Source organism: Polyodon spathula, chromosome 25 (genome assembly GCF_017654505.1).
Source record: "Polyodon spathula isolate WHYD16114869_AA chromosome 25, ASM1765450v1, whole genome shotgun sequence".
Classification (NCBI taxonomy): Eukaryota; Metazoa; Chordata; class Actinopteri; order Acipenseriformes; family Polyodontidae; genus Polyodon; species Polyodon spathula.
In genome coordinates, this window is record NC_054558.1 from 22,202,756 (window position 1) to 22,227,010 (window position 24,255).

Genomic DNA, 24,255 nt, shown 5'->3' on the forward strand with positions numbered 1-24,255 from the left:
CATTCTGCAGATGTGTGACTCTCAACAGAAATCACTGCCAGAGGCAACTGAACTAGTTCCAGTGCCACAGTGGGGAGGCTGTGCATTCGAAGGTCCAACACAACAGCTGTTCCACTCCTTATAAACTGTCTAAACTTTATCAACGTGCTAAACATGAAGTGTGTCAGCTAATTCCTGCAGCAGTTTATCTACAACGCACTTACTGAATGTGATTGCAGCGTCTCTGCAAACATTCAGCGCCTAGCTCAGAGGCAGTGTTAATTATGTGCAATTAAACCCTGTCTTACTTAATTAGCTGATTAGCATGGTGTAGTCCAGTATGCACATGTTAATTACTTTGAGCAGGTAACTGGGACTGGAATGTGAAATGTTGTGCAAGGTTCATGTGCAGGGCTGGGCAGCAGCTAGATATTAAAAAAGGAGGTTGCAAGGTTTAAGGGAAGTGATAAAACATAAATAAATAAATAAATGTGTAGAATAATTAATTTAGGTGTGGAAATACTCCAGCGAGCTTTACTAAGCACTCCCCTGACAGAATTGCTTCTAGTTTGAACTGGAAATGCACTGGCTTCCGCTTCAATAGGTAAACACAACACTATCATATTTACTACTGTGATGACAGCATTAGGCTAAGAGGTTTTTTTTATTGTCAGATTACACCATCCTTACCAAATTGCCATCAACTGCAATACAATGGTTCTACAGTAAAGTGGCAGCTATAATGGCATTCTCTGTAGGTAGGATGGTATACATGCCTCAAGTTTGTTTCCATTGTGCTCCGGTTGCTGGTAAAATCTCAGATAATGGCATCTCCTTTTGCTATGACAAATTGTGTGATGCTGAGAGTGGGTAATAAACTGGGATTATAATTGGATCCTAATGCTGTTTTTCTAAGAGCAATGTCTGTGTAATTGTTTAGATACAGAAATACTGTAGAAAGGTGCAAATTACCAGATGACCTACCCTTAGCACAAATACATATTTTCTGAGTACAGTGCATGTGTAAATTATCTCTTTTGTGTTATAAAACTGCAGAGAACTTCGATTTTTACATGTTTAGCTAAAGCTCAGTTCTGTCAACAAAGAGGAGTAGTAAACTGGGAATCAGACATCGCTAATAGAGCTTGAGAGGCCAGTCGTAAACAGCTCCTTTCAAGACGGTTCAATATCTGCCACAAAAAGACTGCCAGCACTCACCGGCAAGCCAGCGGGGCTCCGTCCTGGAATGTCAAGTCAAGGGCTCGGCCTTATCGTTCCGCAATCCGCGGTACCTGATGTAATGTTCAAACAGATTACACAGAAAGACATTTACCTGAACAACCCAGTGACTTACATTACCAGCACAGTCACTGCGAATCAGTGGCATGAATGGACAAACCTCACCTGCTGATGCATCCCAGCACAACAGACAGCACTGAGGCGAAAAAGAAGACAGTGGCACTGCAGCCAATTCACAAGCTGCCTTACTGCAGAAAATGCAGCTTTTAAGAGTCTTTTTGGAACCGAACCGATGGTTGAAGATAGTACAGAAGAGCAAGTGGTGACAACACACAACAGGATGTGAAATTAAATATAGGGTTGTGTTAGGGGATTAAAAAAAAAAGTGCACAGACCTTTAAGGTTTTGGAATGAGAACACATGGAAGGCTAACCCTAATCTGGGAAGACTGAACAGGACTGTGGGATAACCATTCAGGGTATCGCTGGCCAGCGATGTGGTGCTATAGAAGGAGCTGTCAGTTAACATGCTGCAGGGATGGAGTAGACAGGAGCGTTTGGGAGCCTGCAAACAGTATTATAAGTAGGGTACTGGCATATAACAGATAAAGGTTATTTTAATAGTTATTCTAAAATACCCAGGTGGAATACACACTTGCAGAAGTGCTGGAGGGGAGTCGGGGACAGAAGAAAAGAAATGCAGACATAAGGATCATCCCAGGGCTTAAATAGTAGAGCTAGTTCCTGTATTTCACAAATCACAGCACGCATTCCCAATCTGCTGCCCTCATCCACTCCCCAAAAGAGCATGCTTTCCACTTCTTCTTCTGCACGCAGCAGAGTGTCACAATGAATATTCATAAAGCTGGACCCCGACCAAATAAAACAGCTGAAAGAGCCGAGCCACACGCGCTAACGAGACAGCTCGCTCGGCCATGGAGTGGATATTAAAGAGTCTCCTCCTTGTTTGAAGGAGGCTTTTATCTGAGTAGTGGAACTGTTTGTGGGGGAACAGTGTCAAAAGGCTCATGTTCAGAAACATTGCATTGCAGGTCAAAAACTAAAAGGAACAGCAGGTCAGTTCGGGTGGCAACTTTCCGAGGAGTTTGAGTCAGCAGGGGAGGCCCCAATGCACAGCCACCGTGTCACCTGATGGGGGCCAGGGGTTCATTACACTAATCTATTAATTTTAACAGTGGAAGATCTTAGGTTCTTAATTCCACCACCATTTAAAAATCAATAAAAAATTTAATAAATGTGGTTGCATAAAGAAAGAAATATACTAGAGGTACTGCCTTGCACTGTGTCAATGATTGCAGTGCTGGCGGTATTCAAATCAGACGCTGGTAAGACCAATTGGATACACTCCAGGGTCTGTATTCCTCACCTTAAGGCCCCTAAGCCACTAGCCACAATGCATTTTCCGTGTGTATGAGCCATTCCTTGTAAGCCCAGCTGACCTCTAGTACTCTCATAGTAAGCCCTGGAATGCCACAACCTGCTATGCAATGATCGTCGTCTTTTTCTGCTTGAGAAAGACCTCACTCCAAGCGAGCAGCGGTCTGCATCTCCGCTGACACCCGCAGCGGCACCCTCCAAGCCACGAGAAGTGACAGCGTGCCTTTCCTGGTCTGTTCTTCATGTGCTTGCCATTGCAGTTCTGTCCGTTTGCGTGGCACACTCTATGCTGTAATCAAGCAGGACACAGCAAACCCCCCCTGCCGTACTTGTGTACTGTTAACCTGCTTATTGACAAGGCAAAACAAAAGCAAGCCCGGGTAAACTCACCCCAGGGACCTTTTAAGCAGCAGTTTCAACAATCAAAGCTTCTCCCTAAACCATTAAGACAGAGCAATAGATCATAGCACATAGATCTCCAATGCAGTGACAATACCAAAGCAGTTTGCAGAGGGCAAGAAAGCTTGGCAATGTATTACAGGTTTCAAGCAGGCTGTGAGTTAAAATTTTTTATCTTGTGGCACTTGTATGTACTTGTGCGGTGCAGTTATAATAATATGCTTATTTATGTTTCGGCGGGTGTTTGTATAATAGCCAGCCATGTGACAATGCGGGTGGATTGGTTAGTCTGACCCAACAGAAGGAAACTTAAAATTGTGTGAGAATGTGGTCAGGCTAAATAGGGTAATTAATTGCCAATTTAGCCTGACCACATAACATGACAGAGGAGCTGGGAGACATATTAGGGATTCAAGAGTAGCAGGTTCTTGCGTTCTTCATCCCATTCACAGAGAGCTCTGCTTGCGTGTTCCTTTTGCTCGTCTTTTTGTTTGTTTTTTGTTAAATAAATGTGTGCAGCCAAGCGCTTAACCGCGTCTCCCGACTCCAGCCTCTGGTAGTCCCGTCGCCAGCCAGCCTTGACCCTTCCATGCTTAGTGGCTGCGCTGGCTCGATGGTATGGAATGCAATGGTGCTTTCTCTAAGCTGGACAGCAATGGGATCGTCTTGCTACAGCAGATTCTGATGAGTCCTGCATCGCCCTCCCGCAAGAGGTCACAATGAGTCCAAGCGCGTATTGAGGACAGGTGCTCGAAGGCTGAAGCAAATACTTAAACAATACTGCTCGTGCTGTTTGGTTTTATGCCAAGTCATCATGTAATATTTGGCCCAAAAAACAAATTACCTTTACTTACACATCTGCATGTAAAAAAAAAACACACACACAAAAACAATTCTCAATTTAGATTCATAAGCCTTCAAATCTAACTTCCTCAAAGCTACTACAGCTGCACATTTAATCTACATGGAAAATACACAAACAATGCTGCATTATGGATAAGTGTATAGGGCTCTGCATAATAATACTAACAATACGAATAATAATAGAACACCATTTCAGTGCACACGTAGATCGAGAATACAGACAAGTTCATTGAAAACGTACTGAGAAAAGTTTGCAATTATCACACAACTGTAAAACCATAATCTATTAATATGCGCTCATAAGCATTGCAGCAACACAAAGAGGATGCACAGTACCCATTCCATCACACCGTCTAAATCTGTATGCTAGACTCGGCGTGCCAGGGGCAGTCACAGAATGAGTTTTGGTTTTATTTAAGCTTATTTCATGTCTCTAATAAATCTAGATATGAGAAGGAGACCAGGACCTATTCATTTTGTTATTCTTAAGAAATATAGGCTTAAAAGTTATTTTGATTTCTTTGTATTTATTTTAATCCACAATGTCCTCAAAATAATCAGTTCTAAGAGTAAATCTAGTAAAGTGAATTGCAGAGCTTTATATGCTTGAATGAGATTTATCTTCAAGGTTACCCCAAGAGCATTACACATGTATTTACAATCCCCCTAGTATCACATCAGACATGGTTAAGTAAATGGCATAACAACAAGGACAGTGAACAGCCTTTGACTAGCTCCCAAAGCACAGTACTGAAGTGAAACAGGACAGCGTTAAAATGGATATAGCACATGGGCAAACCCCACTCTAAATTGTATTAAAATGGCACTGAGATGACAAAGAAATTGACAGCAGTGGTGCACACTTTGAACTGGTGCAAAAGCTTAGCAAAGTGCCCCATGACTCTTAATGAGGCCAGAGCTGCTGTGCTTGGTGCAGAAGGCATCTCCCTGTCCCCACTATCACGCTGATGGGTTGCTGAATCGATTCAGACCAAAGACAAATTAAGTTCCATCTCAGCTCAGCTGCCAGCTCAACTGGCAGTCATTTTGTGAACAACACAGAAGTGACTTTCAGACAATAGTTTATTCATGCAAGGTGATTCCCAGTGATGACATTAAAACCCGGCAGCAGTGCTTTTAGTGTTGATAATGTCTGTAAACGGTGTTAGCAGAGCTTTTATCAAAGACAGAGTCGGCATTGCTCTCTCATCACTGTCCAGACAGCTCTTCTCGTGTCAGTGTTTCTGGGACAGGGGCCGTGCCAAGATAAAAGCAAATTTAATAAAACTGATGCAGCCTACAACCTTCATCCAGAAAACACTCAATAACGGCATACTAAAAAAAAACTTGAATGACAACTTGAATAACACTCAAAGCTAGTTAGTGTTTAAGTCTAAAAAGCTAGTTAGTGTTTCAGTTTAAAAAGCTTGTTAGTGTTTAATGTTAAAAAGAACACGGGGTGAAAGCAAAGCAGTTTTAACAGAATGTACAACAACGCCACACAAGCTAGACTTTCACAACAGAATAACTGGGTTTGAAGCCCTTAGCACAAATGAAATTCACAGAGTCCTGCTTTGAGTTTTACAACCAAGCATGTGAATACTGTGCATGCATGTCCTTCCTGACACAGAACTGCACCCCCTAGTGCTCACTGCACAAAGAACAGGACACACTCTGGAATGCTGGAGTTAGAACAGAACCCCAGCCCCTGGTGCTCACTGCACAAAGAACAGGACACACTCTGGAATGCTGGAGTTAGAACAGAACCCCAGCCCCTGGTGCTCACTGCACAAAGAACAGGACACACTCTGGAATGCTGGAGTTAGAACAGAACCCCACCCCCTAGTGCTCACTGCACAAAGAACAGGACACACTCTGGAATGCTGGAGTTAGAACAGAACCCCAGCCCCTGGTGCTCACTGCACAAAGAACAGGACACACTCTGGAACGCTGGGGTTAGAACAGAACCCCACCCCCTAGTGCTCACTGCACAAAGAACAGGACACACTCTGGAAAGCTGGGGTTAGAACAGAACCGCACCCCCTGGTGCTCACTGCACAAAGAACAGGACACACTCTGGAACGCTGGGGTTAGAACAGAACCCCACCCCCTAGTGCTCACTGCACAAAGAACAGGACACACTCTGGAAAGCTAGGGTTAGAACAGAACCGCACCCCCTGGTGCTCACTGCACAAAGAACAGGACACACTCTGGAATGCTGGGGTAAAAATAACTCCTAAAGTAGCACACTAGATTTACTTCCAGGATCCATTTCTCAGACCCACTGTTTGTTTGTGTCCCTGGCTGTGTGTCCAGTGTGTGTAGGGGAACAGAAGGAAAGAAAGTAGCTCCAGAGGTATCAGTTTATTAATCAGTCTGGGTTGAGACAGATAAAATGACAGGACAACAATAACAGAAGATCAGAGCGGGCAGCCCATTGTGCAGCTACAGCGTGTCCGCAATCGAAGGACCATACACACGCCTCTTCTCAATCAAACCCCACAGGACCTTCTTTATTATCTCACATCAATGAAAAGCAGTGCCCTCGCCAAGTTTAACTGCTGGTAGACAGATGTAGACGTAACACTTTATATTAAGGTGCTGCTTATCAATGTTTTATAAATGTATAATAGATGCGTAATAACTAGGTTACAGAGTGTTAATAAAGCATTATAAATGGATTATAACCATGCAATAGCCATAGACAGAATTCCATTTAAACAACCAAAGTACAATAGATGGCTAAAACTGCCCCATTTATAAAAACGTAATTCTGTTTCTGGTTATAAACCATATATGATGCTTTATTAACACTCTATAACATAGTTATTAAGCATCTATTACATTTTTATAAAACATTTATAAAACATGAATTACCAATGTGGATAATGAATGCCAGGAGGAACTGAGCCTACAGGCTTCAGATCCGAGCTTCCCTGTCCCTAAACCAACATCTCCCAGCGACAGAGGTACGTGACGGTGTGTGCACATGGATTAAAGGGATTTACAGGGGATAAGAAAACGATCCCGCTCTTTTGAAAAAGCAAACACAGCACTTCTTTTGTCTGTTTGCCCAACAAACAACCACTGCATTATCCGGTTATTCAAGAGGCTTGACACACCTGGCCCTGACTGACATCAAGCAGCAGCTTAGATCAATGAGCTCAGAAGACTAGCATCACACCACAAATCCGCAGAGGACCTGGTGTCACATAATCCCACTGAAGAATCCGCCCAGCTCCATAAATCATTAGTGCTGCAGTTGTGTGCCAGGCAGGCAGGAGATGCTTGGTTTGAGAGCTGCCGTTCCCAGCGGGGGCCTAACTCTACACCTGAAGCTTGGGACAGATCCTCTGAGAAACGGGGAGGCAGGGTTCTGTCTAATTAAAGGGGTAGCTGAGGACTCAGGTGACAGCTGGTACCTGAGTCTCCATTTCTCTTAAAATCCACAGAAGCTGAGAGGGGAGTTACAGGGTAATTAAAGTTGGAATAGCGTCACCTCGCAGAGGCGTTTTTTTTTTATTCTTCATATTAATTCGTTGCTGCATTTCGTTCTCATTAGGTTGCAGGGATGACAGTCCTTGGAAAGAGGGGAACACTCTCAAGGTCAGCTAGTGTTGAGAACAGCCCAACAAAGTTCTTCTACAGTATCGTGTTCCCCTCTTTCCTAGGGTTAAAATGACTCCCTGCCCCCGTGTATCTGAATGTTCTGTGAGAATGTGTGCCTGGTATCTGTTTGGCATAAGTAAAACATTTAAAAACTCAATTCCCACTACAGCACAACGGGAGGATATAAGACTCTGTTATCATGCTTTAAACATCACCTTAATGAACAAAGTTCACTCACCTTAACGTGAACTGCTCCACCTTCGCGCTGCTCCCAGTCCCTATCCGAAAGGAGATGATATCCCCCTGTTTGACTGGACTGGGCGGCACCTGAATCATGATGTTATTATCCAGCCTGAGCTCCGTGAACCTTGGGCTTTCCTGAGCATGATAAAGGTAGACCGAACCAATCCTCTGCATGGATGGTGTGGCCTCTTCCTGCCCTGGACGAATGGCATTGCCCTTCCTGGGGTCCTCGGCGCTGCAGTCTCCACTCCTATCCAGGGGCTGCACGGTGTAATAGAGCTCCACGCTGGTGCCCTCCACCTGCTCCGTTGTTTTCTTCTGTCCTGGTACCTCCGGGGGAGGGCCGAACCAGCTGGGCAAGAGTTCCAGTTCGGCCATGCACATCCCCAGATCACCCACCAGCCTGCAGCCCGCCATGACTTCCCGGGATTCCTGAAAGGCAAACACTTTAACGCAGGGCAGCCTCTCCGGGGGGGCAGAATCCCCCCAGCTCCTCCCAGCCAGATAGAACAAGGTCTTGACTCTGGGCCTGCTGAACAGCACCTTCTCATTGACAATGTGCGCCCTGATTTTCCAGTTCAAGGTCAGCTGGTTGGTGTCTCTTACGAGTCGGGGGGTGGCCTGCAGCAGTTCCAGGGGGATGGGGCACTCCACAGAGAGGTTGGCGTAGCTGGAGTTGAGCACTGGGACGCCTTTGGCCAGGTGGATGAAGAAGGGCTCGGTGCGGGACTGCAGGCTGGAATTCCTCATGAACTCCTGGCCGGCCTCCTTCAAGAAGAAGGAAGACACTGAGTTCTGGATCTGGGAGGTTACGGGCAGGTAGGTAGGCGACGAGAACCTCTGCTGGGTGTCCAAGGCTCCTCTGCAGTCCACAGCTGCAAAACAAGGAGAGAAAAGAGAACACAGCTTGGAAACTGGGGACTGTACTCCCGACCTTCGGAATACAAAGCTAGGGCTTTAGAAGATTTCTGACAGTGTATGGTATAAAAGTCAGGACTAAAGGGATTCAAAGGATCAAGCCTCCATCATCCATATAATCCTAAATCATTAATGCTTGCCTACAAGCCATTTGTTTGGAGCTGCTTATAGACGGTCCTGGGAAACGTACACAGCAAAAGGCCACGGGGTAACTGACAAGAGCTGCCAGTTAAGAGAGACAAACGTGATCATGACAGGCTGTCAAAGGGATCTCCAATCCTACGGTTAAAAAAATATTTATGCTCACTGTAAACACTCCAATAGAAAAAACGGCAGCAGCAGGATAGGTTTGCGTTTATGAGACGTTTACGTTCCATACCATGAGCATTTCAGTACAATATATTTAGAATCACACATAACCTCACAGCAGAGTCATCATATTGCCTAACAGACTCCCACAAACTGCACTATCCTGCTCTATCTGCTCCAGACACAAGCAAACACCCTACAGCAAGCCTAGAGGACCCCGAATCCCAACTGGCAATTAGAGCCACAATTAAAATGTAAACTGAGACAACTAAGGATGCTATTAGAAAGGCACAGTCTGTTCAGAAGCATGACCACAGCCATGCCACTGTAGATAAACACAATGCTCTTTCACTAGTGTGGATAACACAGGCACCAGTTATACCAGACCCAGTCTAATAATACTGTGCAGCCAAAACATGAAGGCAATAAACATTAACACAGTTACCAAGATAGTTTATCTATGCAAACAACATGGGTTTAATATAGGATTCAGTGGACAGGGTTTTAACACACATTGGACACATTCAAACAAGCAGACTTTCTTTTTCATTTTTCCAAACAACTCGTCACATTCTGTAAAGGGAATCCATCCACACAGATCTGCTGTCATCAAACATTGCATTGCAGCACTACAAAACAAAATAATAAAGTAGGTTAAACCTGGTCGCCATCATTCATTTTACCAAAATAATACAAATCTGAATTCTCTTCAGTTGCCCTGCTTGCTGTCTTCTTAGATCCAGTTACAGCCCGACACACATTTTAAAATCCTCCATTCCAGTCAAAGAGATGCATCACAGATTGATGATCCATGCTGAATAAAAGAAAATTCTAATTTCCCCCCAGAGAATGCAGCCAGAAAAAGCCTTTGACCTTTTCTGTAACAGAGTCCTGTGTTTTTTTCCACAATAATTCGTCACCGGTTAGTTACGACCGATGACCTCTCCTGTGCCAGATACAGATTTGCATCTGTTCGTTTCAATGTATTGAGGGGAATCAGATTGATACATCACATAAAGAACTGCCCCGTGGCCTCTTGAGCTGCAGATGGTACAAGGGTTCTGGTTCTATTATGGTGGAGGCTCTGAATCACGCCATGCACAGTTTGGTTCTTTGCACCTGCATGAACGTCTCAAGCATTCCATCCGTGCTAAGCCAGTGCTGTCAGGATTCCCCAATGATTCAGAGATAGTGCAGGATGAAGTGACCTCCGAAGGGCCCTTATCTACATCTAAATAAACAAGCAGGTCAGTACCACACATCCCCCGCCGTGACTGTGAAAATCAGAGCTTCCAGTACCACGAGAAAGAGTGACCTACACCTACAGCAGGTACAAACTGTGTCACCTGGAAAATGGCATGGAAAAATAAACAGAGTCTGCCAGCTAGGCTGGTGGGAGCAGTGTGTGTATCTTACAGTGCAGCTAGACACCAAGCAAGAGCTGCTTTACATAATTCTGTCTATGAGTAAAGACTTTTCGAATGTGTGTGCGGAGGGGAGGGGTGGGGGGATGTACTTGTCTGAGTAAAGGACTTTTCGAATGTGTGTGTTTCCCCCCCCCCCCCACCGGGGGGTGTTTGTCTGAGTAAAGGTCTTTTCGAATGTGTGTGCAGAGGGGAGGGGGGGTGTATCTCTTTGTTTTTTCTTTATTTTATAAAGAGCTGTTTGGGTTTCAGTCCTTTGATGATGTCATTGAATATTGATGATTGAATAGTCGGCTCGCAGTGCACAATTAAAATAGCGCTCCCATGCTTGAATGTGCTGGAAATCGTTATTTCAGCAACATCCCACTGAGAGAATGAAGCCTGGATAAATCATACCATAGCTATTTAAGTTCAACCATCAGGAACATTCAATTAGACAATAATCTAAAGGAAATAGAAAAAAACAGTGTTATCTGCATGTTGCAGATTACTTCTCATTGACTGCTTAGTAATAATAATAATAACTAATAATAATAATAATAATAATAATAATAATAATAATAATAATAATACTACATGTATGACTTCTCGACTTGTTTTGTTACAATGAATAATGGTATTGTGACAGTTATTTAACGTGCGGGGCACGGATAATTGTAGTAAAATTCACTCCGTTGTTTTCGGACAAAAAGCCGCTGCTGTTTCAGGAGACGAGGTTTCAGGCCACTGCACGGCACACTAGGAGAGACTTTTGATACAGCAAAGCTGCCTTAAACTAGGTCTCCCGGTACCAGGTTTCAAGCTGCTGTTCCTGATAAAATGGCTTTGCGTTCCCTCTTGGATGCAGAAGCACCGTTCAACAAACAAAGGTGATTCATTCAATCTTCAAAGGGGGGTGGGAAATGTGCAAACCTCTGGTCTCTGTCGTGTGTGCGCTTACACATGCAAAAAAAATGCATACTATGTCTGGCCTTAACATAGCATGTCAGGGTGCAGCCAAATCACACAGATGCAAGAATGCGTGTAGAACCCATCTGCACGTTCCAAAGGTTAATTAACATAAACTAAACCACAAAAATCATTGTTTTGATTAGCCGGTAACACAAATTGATTCTAGGCTAATTTAACATTTTAAGCATCGTTTATAAACTGCTGTGCAAACACACTTAAAACCAAATCTATCCGGGCATCAGCTGAAATTTACAAGCGTGAACGGAAGAGCTGCCATTCCAGGAGATCAGCCTTCTTTCATCCCAGTCTCTCCTGTATATCATAGCATTGGACTCTTTCAACTGGATGTTCTTGATCATTGTTTCTTTAGGTTGCTGTTCAGTTTGGTTGTTGCCGTCGTATTATATTGTATATTTAATGAGATGCAGCTCTATAACAATAAAAAGTTAACCTGCCTAAGTGGCAGTTTCCTGTTAGTTAGTCCATATATCTTATTGATTTATATGGTCGATGTCATTACAAAAAATGCATCTTATTAAAAATATAAAATAAAACTGTGTAATGCTAATCCACTGTGGCGCATGGAGAGCGTTATAAGCAGTCGCTGACAGGGTTACAAGAGTTTCTTCAGTGCTATCTGTTTTCTTGATGTTTCGTATTAATGCGTACAGCCCAGAAGAGGAAACCAACTGGTCTGACACGACTGGGTACTGCTCAGGGTCTTCTAAGCAGGGTGAAAACGGTTTTAACCACACAAGTGTGAAAAAAAGCAATTTAAAAAGGATTAGATCCTGCTGATAGGAGATCAGATCATAAAGAAACTTTGAGCTGATGAGCAGCAGGAAGCCCAGGCGAGGTCTGTCCTTCTTCAGGGGCTCCGTGCCCTTTCTCTCTGACTTCCCCCACACCACCTGTGCAGATCCAGGGATACAGCAATGAGATTCAGAGAACATCTGAATAAGGAGAAAGACGTGATCTGCGATGTACGCCACTTAGAGGCTTGCTCATTTAAAAAAAGGTGCACAGTTGTGCATTCCAGAATTCATTGGCCAGACCTATGCAAATTGTGTCTAAAAAGTGAGATGAAGTACAGTGAGGAGCTTAATAAACTGGAGCTTTAGAGGCATCTTGAACTGAAAGATTGAAGTTTGTGGACTACAATCACCTGAACCTCCAAGCTTTCTTACTGTTCTCTTAATAGACGATGCAACTCAATTATTATTTATAATACATGATTCTAGTGCTCCCTCGATATTTCACAACATGATGGTAATTCATGGTTAGGCCAGGCTGACACTAAATTCTACAAGCACTGTACAAGGGCCCCTTGCTAATTCATTGGTTTGAATAGTTAGCTGTTTTTCGAAAGTGTCAGAAAGTTAAATAATGGAAGGGGGGGGGGGCTGTAGACTGTGTTTAAAATCAGAATGAAAAATCGTTATTCAGTGTTTTTTTTTCAACAATGCTTTCCATGCATCTTGGAAATGGCCACTTTGGATTTAAACTGCGGACCTGTCAGAAAAAAAACAGGCTGTTAAGGAGCAGATAGATCTTATTATAATTAACACATTAACATTCATGTCATTTTTGTATTGAATAGGGAGCTCCTAATGTTATTCAAGACCTCATTAGCTTGATGGCAAAACAGCCTGGCATACACTTAAATACCATCAAGAAAGGTTCTGTTTCTAAAAGCATTCAAAGCTAAGCAAAGAGCCACGAACTAGAGCTACCCCTATAAGACTGATTGCAATGATAACGATGCATCTCATCACATGGGGGTGCTGGCATTGAGTTCCCACATCCTTTAACATGGCTATTATACTGTAAAGGGCAAACAATGTCAGGTCCATTGTGCACGATTTTAATGGCATCAGTGAGCACTTTTACATGAGAAGAGAAACCGCACACAAAGAGCATGATGGAACAGGGCAGATAGATTCTGTTTGCATTGACAGTCTGCTGTCATGATGGAACCGGGCAGATAGACACTGTGTGCATTGACGGTCTGCTGTCATGACGGTACAGGGCAGATAGATACTGTGTGCATTGACAGTCTGCTGTCATGATGGAGCCGGGCAGATAGATACTGTGTGCATTGACAGTCTGCTGTCATGATGGAGCCGGGCAGATAGATACTGTGTGCATTGACAGTCTGCTGTCATGATGGAACAGGGCACATAGATACTGTGTGCATTGACAGTCTGCTGTCATGATGGAACAGGGCAGATAGATACTGTGTGCATTGACAGTCTGCTGTCATGATGGAACAGGGCAGATAGATACTGTGTGCATTGACAGTCTGCTGTCATGATGGAACAGGGCAGATAGATACTGTGTGCATTGACAGTCTGCTGTCATGATGGAACAGGGCAGATAGATACTGTGTGCATTGACAGTCTGCTGTCATGATGGAACAGGGCACATAGATACTGTGTGCATTGACAGTCTGCTGTCATGATGGAACAGGGCAGATAGATACTGTGTGCATTGACAGTCTGCTGTCATGATGGAACAGGGCAGATAGATACTGTGCTGGATTCTGGCATAGGTCAGCATCCACAATGAAATTGGACTCCATTTTATCCTACACTTAACAATTAATATATAATAATAAATAAACTTTATATTTAATACGCAGCTATACAGTACCCAACTCATCACAAACATTCATCAACAGAGGAAGCTTGTCACAGCACACCAGCAGTGATTTATCTAATCTTAACTCTCCCAGGACCTTGGACCATTTTAATACTAGTGCAAACATCATTTTATTCCATTTAAGTAGTTTTGCTAAGTGCAGATCACCAAAGACTTTAATCTAATTAACTTAACCTGGAGAAAAAAAAATCAATAAAATTACATTCACAATACATCGACAATTACTCTAACCCATCCCTCACACAAACACGCCTGCAATGAGAGCCATCGCTGGTATTGAAACACTATTGCCCCTCTGAATGCAGTGGTTAAAGAGAGGTGCTCCACTGACTGGTAATCCCAGCATGATCTAAGGATTGGCTCTGATCAGCCCAGCTGCTGACACATGAAGCAAACCTCTGGATCATTCACAGGCACAGTGCTTGTCTCAGTTTTTTTTTCAAATGCACCCGAGTGACTGTTCATGTAACTGAACCTCAATCTGAAAGAATGTCCGGGACAATCGCGCTGCTCCAAACCACGCTGCATTGCTACTGTTTGCAGACTCCGAGTCTGATCTGAGGAAAGTACTGTAACGCTCTGAATTCAGAATGATTTAAAACATTCTTTCTATTTCATACACTGAAGTTACATCACACAGTTTGATTGAATAGTGCAATCGAGAAGAAAAAAAAACGAAATAAAGCTTTGTCATATTCTTTTAATTGAATCCACCCACAGTGCTTAGATTTGAATACGGCTCTGTGGCACGGTGAAGTAAGAGTCCTGCTGTTTCTAAATCCTGTAGGAGTTTCTGTCTACTGGATTAAAACGTCTGACAGCTCAGCCTCCTTTCGCATCTCCTAAAGCTAGCTACTGGCAGTCTCTGCAGAAACAGTTCTGTGTCGGACAATGAAAGCCAATGTCCCCAGAGGGCAATATGGATCTCTAAAGTGGAAAAGAGATGAAGCACATGATCAATTTACTATAATGAAAAGGGTGTAACTGAGTGGCAAATAATGGCGTTCATTATAACTGCATGTGTTTACATTTTAAACCCACAAAGAGCCGCACAGCATGTAAATGGGATCCTTGAACTAAGTGACCACTGAAAAGAAATCTAACGTGTTGCAGCCTTAGGAAAGAGCTTGCTGTGTGCACGGGTTACCACTACAAAGGACTGGCTCCTGCACTGGGGATGTATTTTGGTATTGTTCACACTACTGTACAGTAAGTGAGAGGGAACATTTATCACAGAGTAATCTCTGTACTGGTCTTCATGGGGTGTGGTTACACTACAGCTCATAATGGTCTCTCTCAATGTCAATGGTTTTTGTCAAGTGAAAAACATTCACTTACTAGATGTTGAAGTTTGGCACCTACAGTATGTGCTGGATTTTCTGCAGCGACTTGGAAAGATGGTCAGGGCACAAAGGGTTAACCTTTAAATCCAGGGGGTTGACTGGCAGCTAGGCGTTGGAACCCTTTGAAATCTGTCCATCATCTTATAAATGTACTCTAACATACTATTACACAGGCATGCATAGATGGATGGATGGTTCAGTGGGGAGGGGGGAAATGGATGAATAATTACACTGTGTAAGAAAAAAAACATTTTTTTTTGTTCCTGGGTAGTAAATGTTATTTCCTAATTGCTTATGCCTCAAAAGTACAGAAAATGGTTATTATTCTCCACAAACTTTGCTTTTGTGACCAGGACAGTGATATTTCAAAATATCACTATTTCCAATGGGAAAATGGGCAAATGTGTGTCTTTTTGTTCACATAAAGTCAGAAAAAAACAACATATGAATCCAAATTAACATGTATTTATACTAAAGTAATACAAAGATGACTACAAAAGATTTAGAATTGAGTAGTTTTTCGAGATTTACAATTATACTGTAAATACATGTTAATTGTAAATCTCGAGAAACTACTCACTTCTAAATCTTTTGCAGTCATCTTTGTATTACTTTAGTATAAATACGTGTTAATTTGGATTCATATGCTGTTTTTTTCTGACTTTATGTGAACGAAAAGACACACATTTGCCCATTTTCCCATTGGAAATAGTGATATTTTGAAATATCACTGTCCTGGTCACAAAAGCAAAGTTTGTTGGGAATAATAGCCATTTTCTATACTTTTGAGGCATAAGCAATTAGGAAATAACACTTACTACCCAGGAACAAAAATTGTGTTACATAGTGTTATTACAGCAAGTTTAACATAACTGCAAATGGACAAAAAAAGGATGACAGCTCCCTGTAGGCAATGAACGGACCAGATTGACTAAACTGTGCCTTTAAAACTTGAAGTGAACCGGGATCATACTGTGCAGGTATTCAAGTAATGCAAGTTTCCATATGCAATCATATGTTTCCCATTCATTCCCATCCTTCTAGTACTTAACTCATAGAGATTTGCCATGCTTGCCTGTGATTTCACAAAGGGTTACATACAACACTTTGCTTGTACCACAGAGTTACTGCAGTACTTTTAAAAGCACAGCAAAGAGTTGCAAAGTGAAAGCACTGCTTGTGATAAACGCAAGGTGATGCACTTTCTCTCTTAAAAAATACACACAAAAAAGCTTGAACTGCACGTGTAAAACAAAGCCCTTGTAAAAAGGGCAAAGACACTACTGGTTAATCACAATATTGTATTAATAGTGCACTGAAGACGGCCCTCACCTCCACTCACCCAGCACTCACAGAAGAATGAAAAGCACTGTGTTGCTGGAGCCCTTTCTTGGAGAAAAAGGCTCATCTTGATAAATGCAGAAACAAAACCAGCAAAAGGTCAAGCGTTATTTAAATTCAGCACTCAAAAGGAAAAGACATTAGGTATTCTAGGGAGAGAATAGCAGGTGGGTGCAGCCCTCGTTACACAGTGGGACCGCTCACAAACATGGGGCTCAATGTCAAAACATTGATTTAATGTCGGTCTGGGGCTCTGACGGATGACACAGGGTGATTTATGTCCACTTATGACCACTTTGTCAAAGAAATCTGAAAAGTGACAGCGCCCTTTGCTGTTCAATACTATCTGGCTGCTGCTTTATTCTCCGTTTATGTGGGCAAATAAAGGTTGCACTGCAGAAAAAAAAACATTTTAACCATTGCCACCTTTCAATATAATTTGTATCTCTTTTAAAAAAGTTAGAATGCATAAATCAGTCAGTAATAACATGCTTGTTAATGTTAAATCACTTCAATTAGGTTCATATTCATTGTGTATATAAGGCATATGTTTTGTATTTGACAAAGCATCTGTTAGCGTCTGATGAATACACATGAGATTGATAAATAGGACTTTAATAAAAAATGATACCACTGAAATGACAGCAGAATACTGAATGTGATGCTAACGTTGCACCATATGCCATGCTTTGTGTTCTGTTTAAAGAGGCACTTGATCCTGCAGCTCCACATATGCCCACTAGAGGCCAACACAAAACCCCTTACTTGCACTGCAGGGATGCGAAGGGGGAGGTGTTGAACTGAAGAAGAAAGGGCAAGAGAGCATCAGAAATCATTGCCTATTAGTACACCATATATAACCAGATAGAGACAAGAGAAGTGGCATGAGGCTTCTTGGCTAAGGTTGAAAAGAGCAAACATTTCCAAAACCTTGTAACCATGTTCAGCCAAATTGGGTTCCCTGCAACACTGTCAGAAATCCTTCCTTGATTATTTTAACGAACACTGTCCACTATCGTGCCAGCTGAGCTGCCTCACTGCTGAGCTAAGCTTTTCTGGAGCCTGGGACCCTTGTAGCTGTCAGCCAGCCAAATTGATGGTTTCCACATCCTTGAGTCAGTGAGAAGATAAGGATGACTAACTCAACAATGACAAGTGGATCACCGGGACAGGATGGAGAGAGCAGGCTATTTCTTAACCCATCCAATGCCAAATCCACAGACGCCAGCTTTCAGAAAGTCATATTCGAATTAGTAAGAAACAAATGTACCATGTAATAATCCTACAGCACCCGAGAGTGACAGACAGAGAAGATCGTCCCCCTTCCTTGCCGAGGTGCCACCTCTGATCTGTAAAGGGCCATGTTGGTGGCAGCGGTGCGAGCAGCACGAGTCTGTCTGCTGCCTTCATCTCAGCATACCAGGACCTCATTCCAGAGCTTCTCATTGCAGAAAAATGTGATCAGAGTGAACAACAGCAGCAATAATGATCATCATTATCATCATCATCAGAAGAAGAAGAAGAATGAGGGGGGATTACCATGAGGCCACAGCTCACTCAACATAGCAGCAACCTGCATGGTCTAAATGGTCTGACAGCAAGGGATCTTAACTTGATCTGCTGACTCTTTATCATCTCCTCGAAACTGCAGTGGATCTTGGGGTTAGATTGAGATATGCACAGAACAGGGATCGCTCAGACAGCGGCAGTGGGAGAGCTGGAGGGGTCACCCTCATAGGGGATGGTGGTGCAGTTCAGTTTCCATTCCCCTTTAATACCTGGTCTCTCTTCTGAGATTGCCTGCAGTTCTCCTGTACTGCTGCCATGGTTTTAGACCCCTGCCCCCTGTTGTAATATCACTAGCTTACAAATTACAGAAAAAAAAATGAAATAATTGACTCCTCGCCCCAACATCCTGATCATAGTGAAAGCCCATCAGCGCCAGATTCAGCTAATACTGCAATACTACAGAACAGCTGCACCGAATCCCTTTGGAACAGTTTGCATAAAAGCACTGGCAACCGCATTCAGGTTTCTGTCCCCATAGCAATCACAAAAACGCACGTCATATTCATTTCTGGGTCTTTGCATCTGTGCTGTGCATTCGGCTCAGGGACATTAGATCTGTTTGTCTGTTATTAAAATAAACACACATTAAATAAAAGTGCCTGGATGCTCCTCTGGGGTCTGGAGGAACGTAGAGCTGTGATGCATCATTATAATGTGGTACAGTGCCTCTTTGGTGCTAGCAAGATTGCACCCATAATCCAAGAAACACTGTGTCTGCTATCTTTACTCAAGACTGCATCCACAATCCAAGAAACACAGCGCCTGCTATCTTTACTCAAGACTGCATCCACAATCCAAGAAACACTCGCCTGCAATCTTTACTCAAGACTGCATCCACAATCCAAGAAACACAGCGCCTGCTATCTTTACTCAAGACTGCATCACTGCGCCTGCCACAATCCAAGAAACACTGCGCCTGCTATCTTTACTCAAGATTGCACCTACAATCCAAGAAACACAGTGCCTGCTATCTTTACTCAAGACTGCACCCACAATCCAAGAAACACTGCGCCTGCTATCTTTACTCAAGACTGCATCCACAATCCAAGAAACACTGCGCCTGCTATCTTTACTCAAGACTGCATCCACAATCCAAGAAACACTGCGCCTGCTATCTTTACTCAAGACAGCGCCTGCATCCTCACAATCCAAGAAACACTGCGCTTTACTGCTACAAAGAAACACTCGCCTCTTTACTCAAGACTGCATCCACAATCCAAGAAACACAGCGCCTGCTATCTTTACTCAAGACTACACCCACAATCCAAGAAACACAGCGCCTGCTATCTTTACTCAAGACTGCATCCACAATCCAAGAAACACTGCGCCTGCTATCTTTACTCAAGACTGCATCCACAATCCAAGAAACACTCGCCTGCAATCTTTACTCAAGACTGCATCCACAATCCAAGAAACACAGCGCCTGCTATCTTTACTCAAGACTACACCCACAATCCAAGAAACACAGCGTCTGCTATCTTTACTCAAGACTGCATCCACAATCCAAGAAACACTCGCCTGCAATCTTTACTCAAGACTGCATCCACAATCCAAGAAACACTGTGTCTGCTATCTTTACTCAAGACTGCATCCACAATCCAAGAAACACAGCGCCTGCTATCTTTACTCAAGACTGCATCCACAATCCAAGAAACACAATCCAAGAAACACTGCCTGCTATCTTTACTCAAGACTGCATCCACAATCCAAGAAACACAGCGCCTGCTATCTTTACTCAAGACTGCATCCACAATCCAAGAAACACAGCGCCTGCTATCTTTACTCAAGACTGCATCCACAATCCAAGAAACACAGCGCCTGCTATCTTTACTCAAGACTGCATCCACAATCCAAGAAACACTGTGCCTGCTATCTTTACTCAAGACTGCATCCACAATCCAAGAAACACTCCAAGCGCCTGCTATCTTTACTCAAGACTGCATCCACAATCCAAGAAACACTGTGTCTGCTATCTTTACTCAAGACTGCATCCACAATCCAAGAAACACAGCGCCTGCTATCTTTACTCAAGACTGCATCCACAATCCAAGAAACACTGTGTCTGCTATCTTTACTCAAGACTGCATCCACAATCCAAGAAACACAGCGCCTGCTATCTTTACTCAAGACTGCATCCACAATCCAAGAAACACAGCGCCTGCTATCTTTACTCAAGACTGCATCCACAATCCAAGAAACACAGCGCCTGCTATCTTTACTCAAGACTGCATCCACAATCCAAGAAACACAGCGCCTGCTATCTTTACTCCAGTCTGAATGGCCCGAATCAGGTCCCAGTTTTACGTTCAGCTAATTATAAAGTATAAGCAATGTGTGAGATGGTTCTATATGTATTGTTTAAATCACCCTGTGATGTGTGGTGAGTACAGTGCTTGTGTATCAGGATCTGTGAGTCTGTAATGCAGCAGTAAAGAAACAGTAGTGACTGACAGAATCAAATGATATTGCAGTACAGCACAGTGTATTGTGCATGTCCTGTTTCCTTTATCAGGATTAACACATTGTCTGAGCCACGTTAACTGTTGTTAACCGCTAGCTTTCACTTCATTTTTTACTCATGCAGTGATCTGTAAAGTGCAGGTTTTTAACAATATGCCAGGTGATTGTCTCCCTGCCTGCCTCCTGTTTTTGTCCAAGGCTACCACATGAACTCCTTTTAAATGCTGAAGAATATTCAGTTTGACACTCTAAACTGAAATGAACTGTTTTGAACTTCACTCCTCAATGGGGCTGGCATCTCCTGTACTGTAGTAACGTTCGGGCATTTTTCCGAATTTGACAAAGAGTTAAAGCATAGTAAACCATCATTCAGTACATAGCATGACAAAGCTGGCTAAATCGGAACATTTCATTTGAACATACACCTTGGTAAAACTTTTAAACAAGAGCTAGTAAAATACAACAGCCACAGTTTGTGCAACAAAAGGTTTGCTTCTCAAATACATAAGATGCATTATTAATGCACCAGGGATATTGCATTTGCATAGAATGTTTCAGAGATCAGAAGAAATGCCTATCTGAATTTTTACATTTTCAGGACAAAAAAAAGAAGCGTCTAACAGGAGAATTTCAAGCTGGCTGCTTTTGTTCTCCCGTAGTTTGGGAGAAGAATTGTATCTTTGTGCAAAAAAAAAAAAAAGAGTACTTTGTTTTCAGCTGCTTGTGATGTAGACAGGGGGTTTAAATAGCCCCAGAGCTTGCCAATCTACGGAGAATGCATTGCTGTGGCACGTTGGTGATGTTGTCGGATCTGCATTCCTTTTCATTGAAAATATCTGTGGAATCACCCCTGCTTCCACCCCAACTTATTTTTGGAGCACAAATTGCTATGCTCAGCCTTTCTGTCTCGCACACTTGACAAACCAAAATTATAATAATCATTTTAATTGGGGCAAGTCGATTGTAAGTGTCATTCCACTTTTTCTCTGCAGGAGTAGCGGAATAAAGATTCATTATCTGCCATTTTATGAAATGCCCGCAAAAAACAGAGAATTAATACACAGTGTGTCTTACTTCTATTAATAAACTCCTGAGTTGGAATAGAACTGCTGAATATTAAAACTCTAGAATAGCATTAGGAGTTCTAGAAAGCAGGCACTGGGCTAACAATATACAGATCATAGGATGAGCACAGTGCAGACCTTCAAAAGACACGGGAGAGGAGTGCTTTGGAAGCAAACTCAGGTTGGAAAACTGAATTGAACTTTTAAGCTGGGAGGTGGGTCACAGGTTAAAGTCTTCCATTAAACATATTATATCAGCGTCCGACACACTGCACTGGTCGCTGCTGTTTCTAAAAACAGTGTGACCCTCACCCAATATTATCAGAGTTAACAATCACTCACACAGACAGCTCTAAGAGCCCAGTGCAGACATTAATTAAGACAACATGACAGGGAGGCAGATGATTGGCTGTAATGAGGGCAATGATAAAGCAGATCGGTCTCAACCTAGGACATTTATAATAATGCCAATTGATTCATAAGAAAAAAACCTTGTTCTAAAAAGTGAAGAGGGTTTTTGTTTAGAACATCTTTACACACCACTGACCCTGCGTGTGCTGTAAAGACATATCTGGGTTCTGTCAGATTGCTCTTACATACAGCGCTATTAACGAGCCTGTTTTCATTAGAATGATACATTGGCAATTTGGAAAACACTTGTGCAAAAAACATGAACAACACGCACAAGACAATATGCAAGGGGGAACATATTCCTTCAGACAGCAAACGAAAGCAAGCTGAGACAGCACCTGCAGCTCTGCGCAGATTGATTCTTATTGAGCTTGTCAGCAGCTTGCTGCCCGCTGTGTCTGGTTGAGTCGTACTGTGGGGGTGCACACGTCTCCTCCGCACGCTGCCATCTCACAAGCCTTAAAGTACGCGAGCTGGAAGCCGACAGGTGAGGACACTCGGCCAGGGGGGAGATACTCACGATCCCCGGTTCTGGTCTGCATTTCAAAGAGGAGAGAGCAGTAACCCTCTCTTGTGAGGCCCCCTTATTAAGCTGCAATATTGAGTACATTATTTTAACACCATATTATTGTTACCTGCAGGTCCAAGTAAAATACATGCCGGTATAAAATGAGTTACTATTACATTTCTGACATTTCGACAGCACACTCCCCACCCCCAACCCCCCCAACCCCCACCTAGCAGAGCACAGGGCTTGCTGTCCGCACATCATGGGACCGCACAGCGCCTTTCTTCTTCCATTTTTTCGAAGAATTGTAATTCTTTTATTCTCCCGTCTCAGCAATTCTTCCTGGAGCGGTTTTCAAATCCAGCTGCAATTATATTCACAAGTTACTAATGGCCAGAAGCCTTGTTAGTTGAACTGTGAATTAACTGTAAATATAATTAACCTTGCAGCTTCCTCATGGGGACAGTTTTGGACAGGTGGGGGGGCTGCCCTCCAGCTATAACTACCAGATACTAAAAATATCAGTTCAACAGAAGAGATTAATTAAAACAAACACATGGTTCTCAAACCAAGAATATATTTAGATTATGAATATTTAAAATACACATTACATGTGTTTAAGTTTTTTTTTTGTTTTTATTTTTTTCAAACACAAACAGATACAGTACCCTTTGGAAACATTGCAATAAGATTTCTGTTAAGCACGGAGCACTTCGCTTGAAACAGTGGGCTCTATACACCCACGCTTTAACTCATGAGGCACTTCGTATTCCGTTTTCACAGCTTCATGAAACCCTTCTAGACTCTCGCAGGCTTTAACAGTAGTGTAAATGATTTCATTTGCAGAAAACATTCTTTATGAACCATTAACAGTAAGAGGTCTCCCATTACCTTACAACTGAGATCTAGAACGATCACGTAGATGTTGCCTTCTTAATATAGGAAAGGCTTCAGCACTCACATGCTACCAACTCTGCTCACATCATACACTTATATATACTTATCCTCCACAAATGCCTCCAGTCGTCCAAGGCATTTCCAAGGGTCAGCAACAGGTGACAGCTTGGAATCAGAAGCAATATAATTTACTGACAATATCCTTTTCAAATCATGTGTTTCAGAGACGGAAACTAAGAAATGAACCAACCGCCTGTGAGGGAAGCATGATAAATAGGTCAAGATTAACAGCCATGGGATGCAGCTAAGCTTGTGTCTTTTCCACCACTAACTAGCTATACAGTAAGGTTGTAACCCTAGTAAATTGTCTTGTGTTCTGTGGTGTTGAAAGACTACAAGATGTTAAGTCTCATTTTCAGAATGTTAGAATGGGGTTTTAGGGAGGCTGTCCATGTCTCTACAATACTGTCTGCAACACATCTAGAGAACTGCTCTATCTGGGGGTAGATGTGGAAACCTTATCTCATTTACTTTTACATACTCTAACGCAAGAGAGGTAGTTACTGAATTATGATGCAATCAGAAACTTAAATGAAGGACAATCTATGTCAAGGAGCAAACTATATATAACAAAAAAAAAGCATACAAGTATTTCTGCGGGCACTTCTA

General features: G+C 42.7%; 1 protein-coding gene across 1 annotated transcript in view; it reads right to left on the minus strand.

The window, feature by feature from the left end:
- The window catches only part of LOC121299588 (transmembrane protein 132C-like), a 101,664-nt gene that overhangs the window by 58,515 nt on the left and 18,894 nt on the right, over positions 1-24,255 (minus strand). Inside the window, exon 2 of the mRNA XM_041227401.1 lies at positions 7,726-8,605. Coding sequence (XP_041083335.1) covers positions 7,726-8,605 — 880 coding nt within the window. The remainder of the gene's footprint in view (positions 1-7,725; positions 8,606-24,255) is intronic.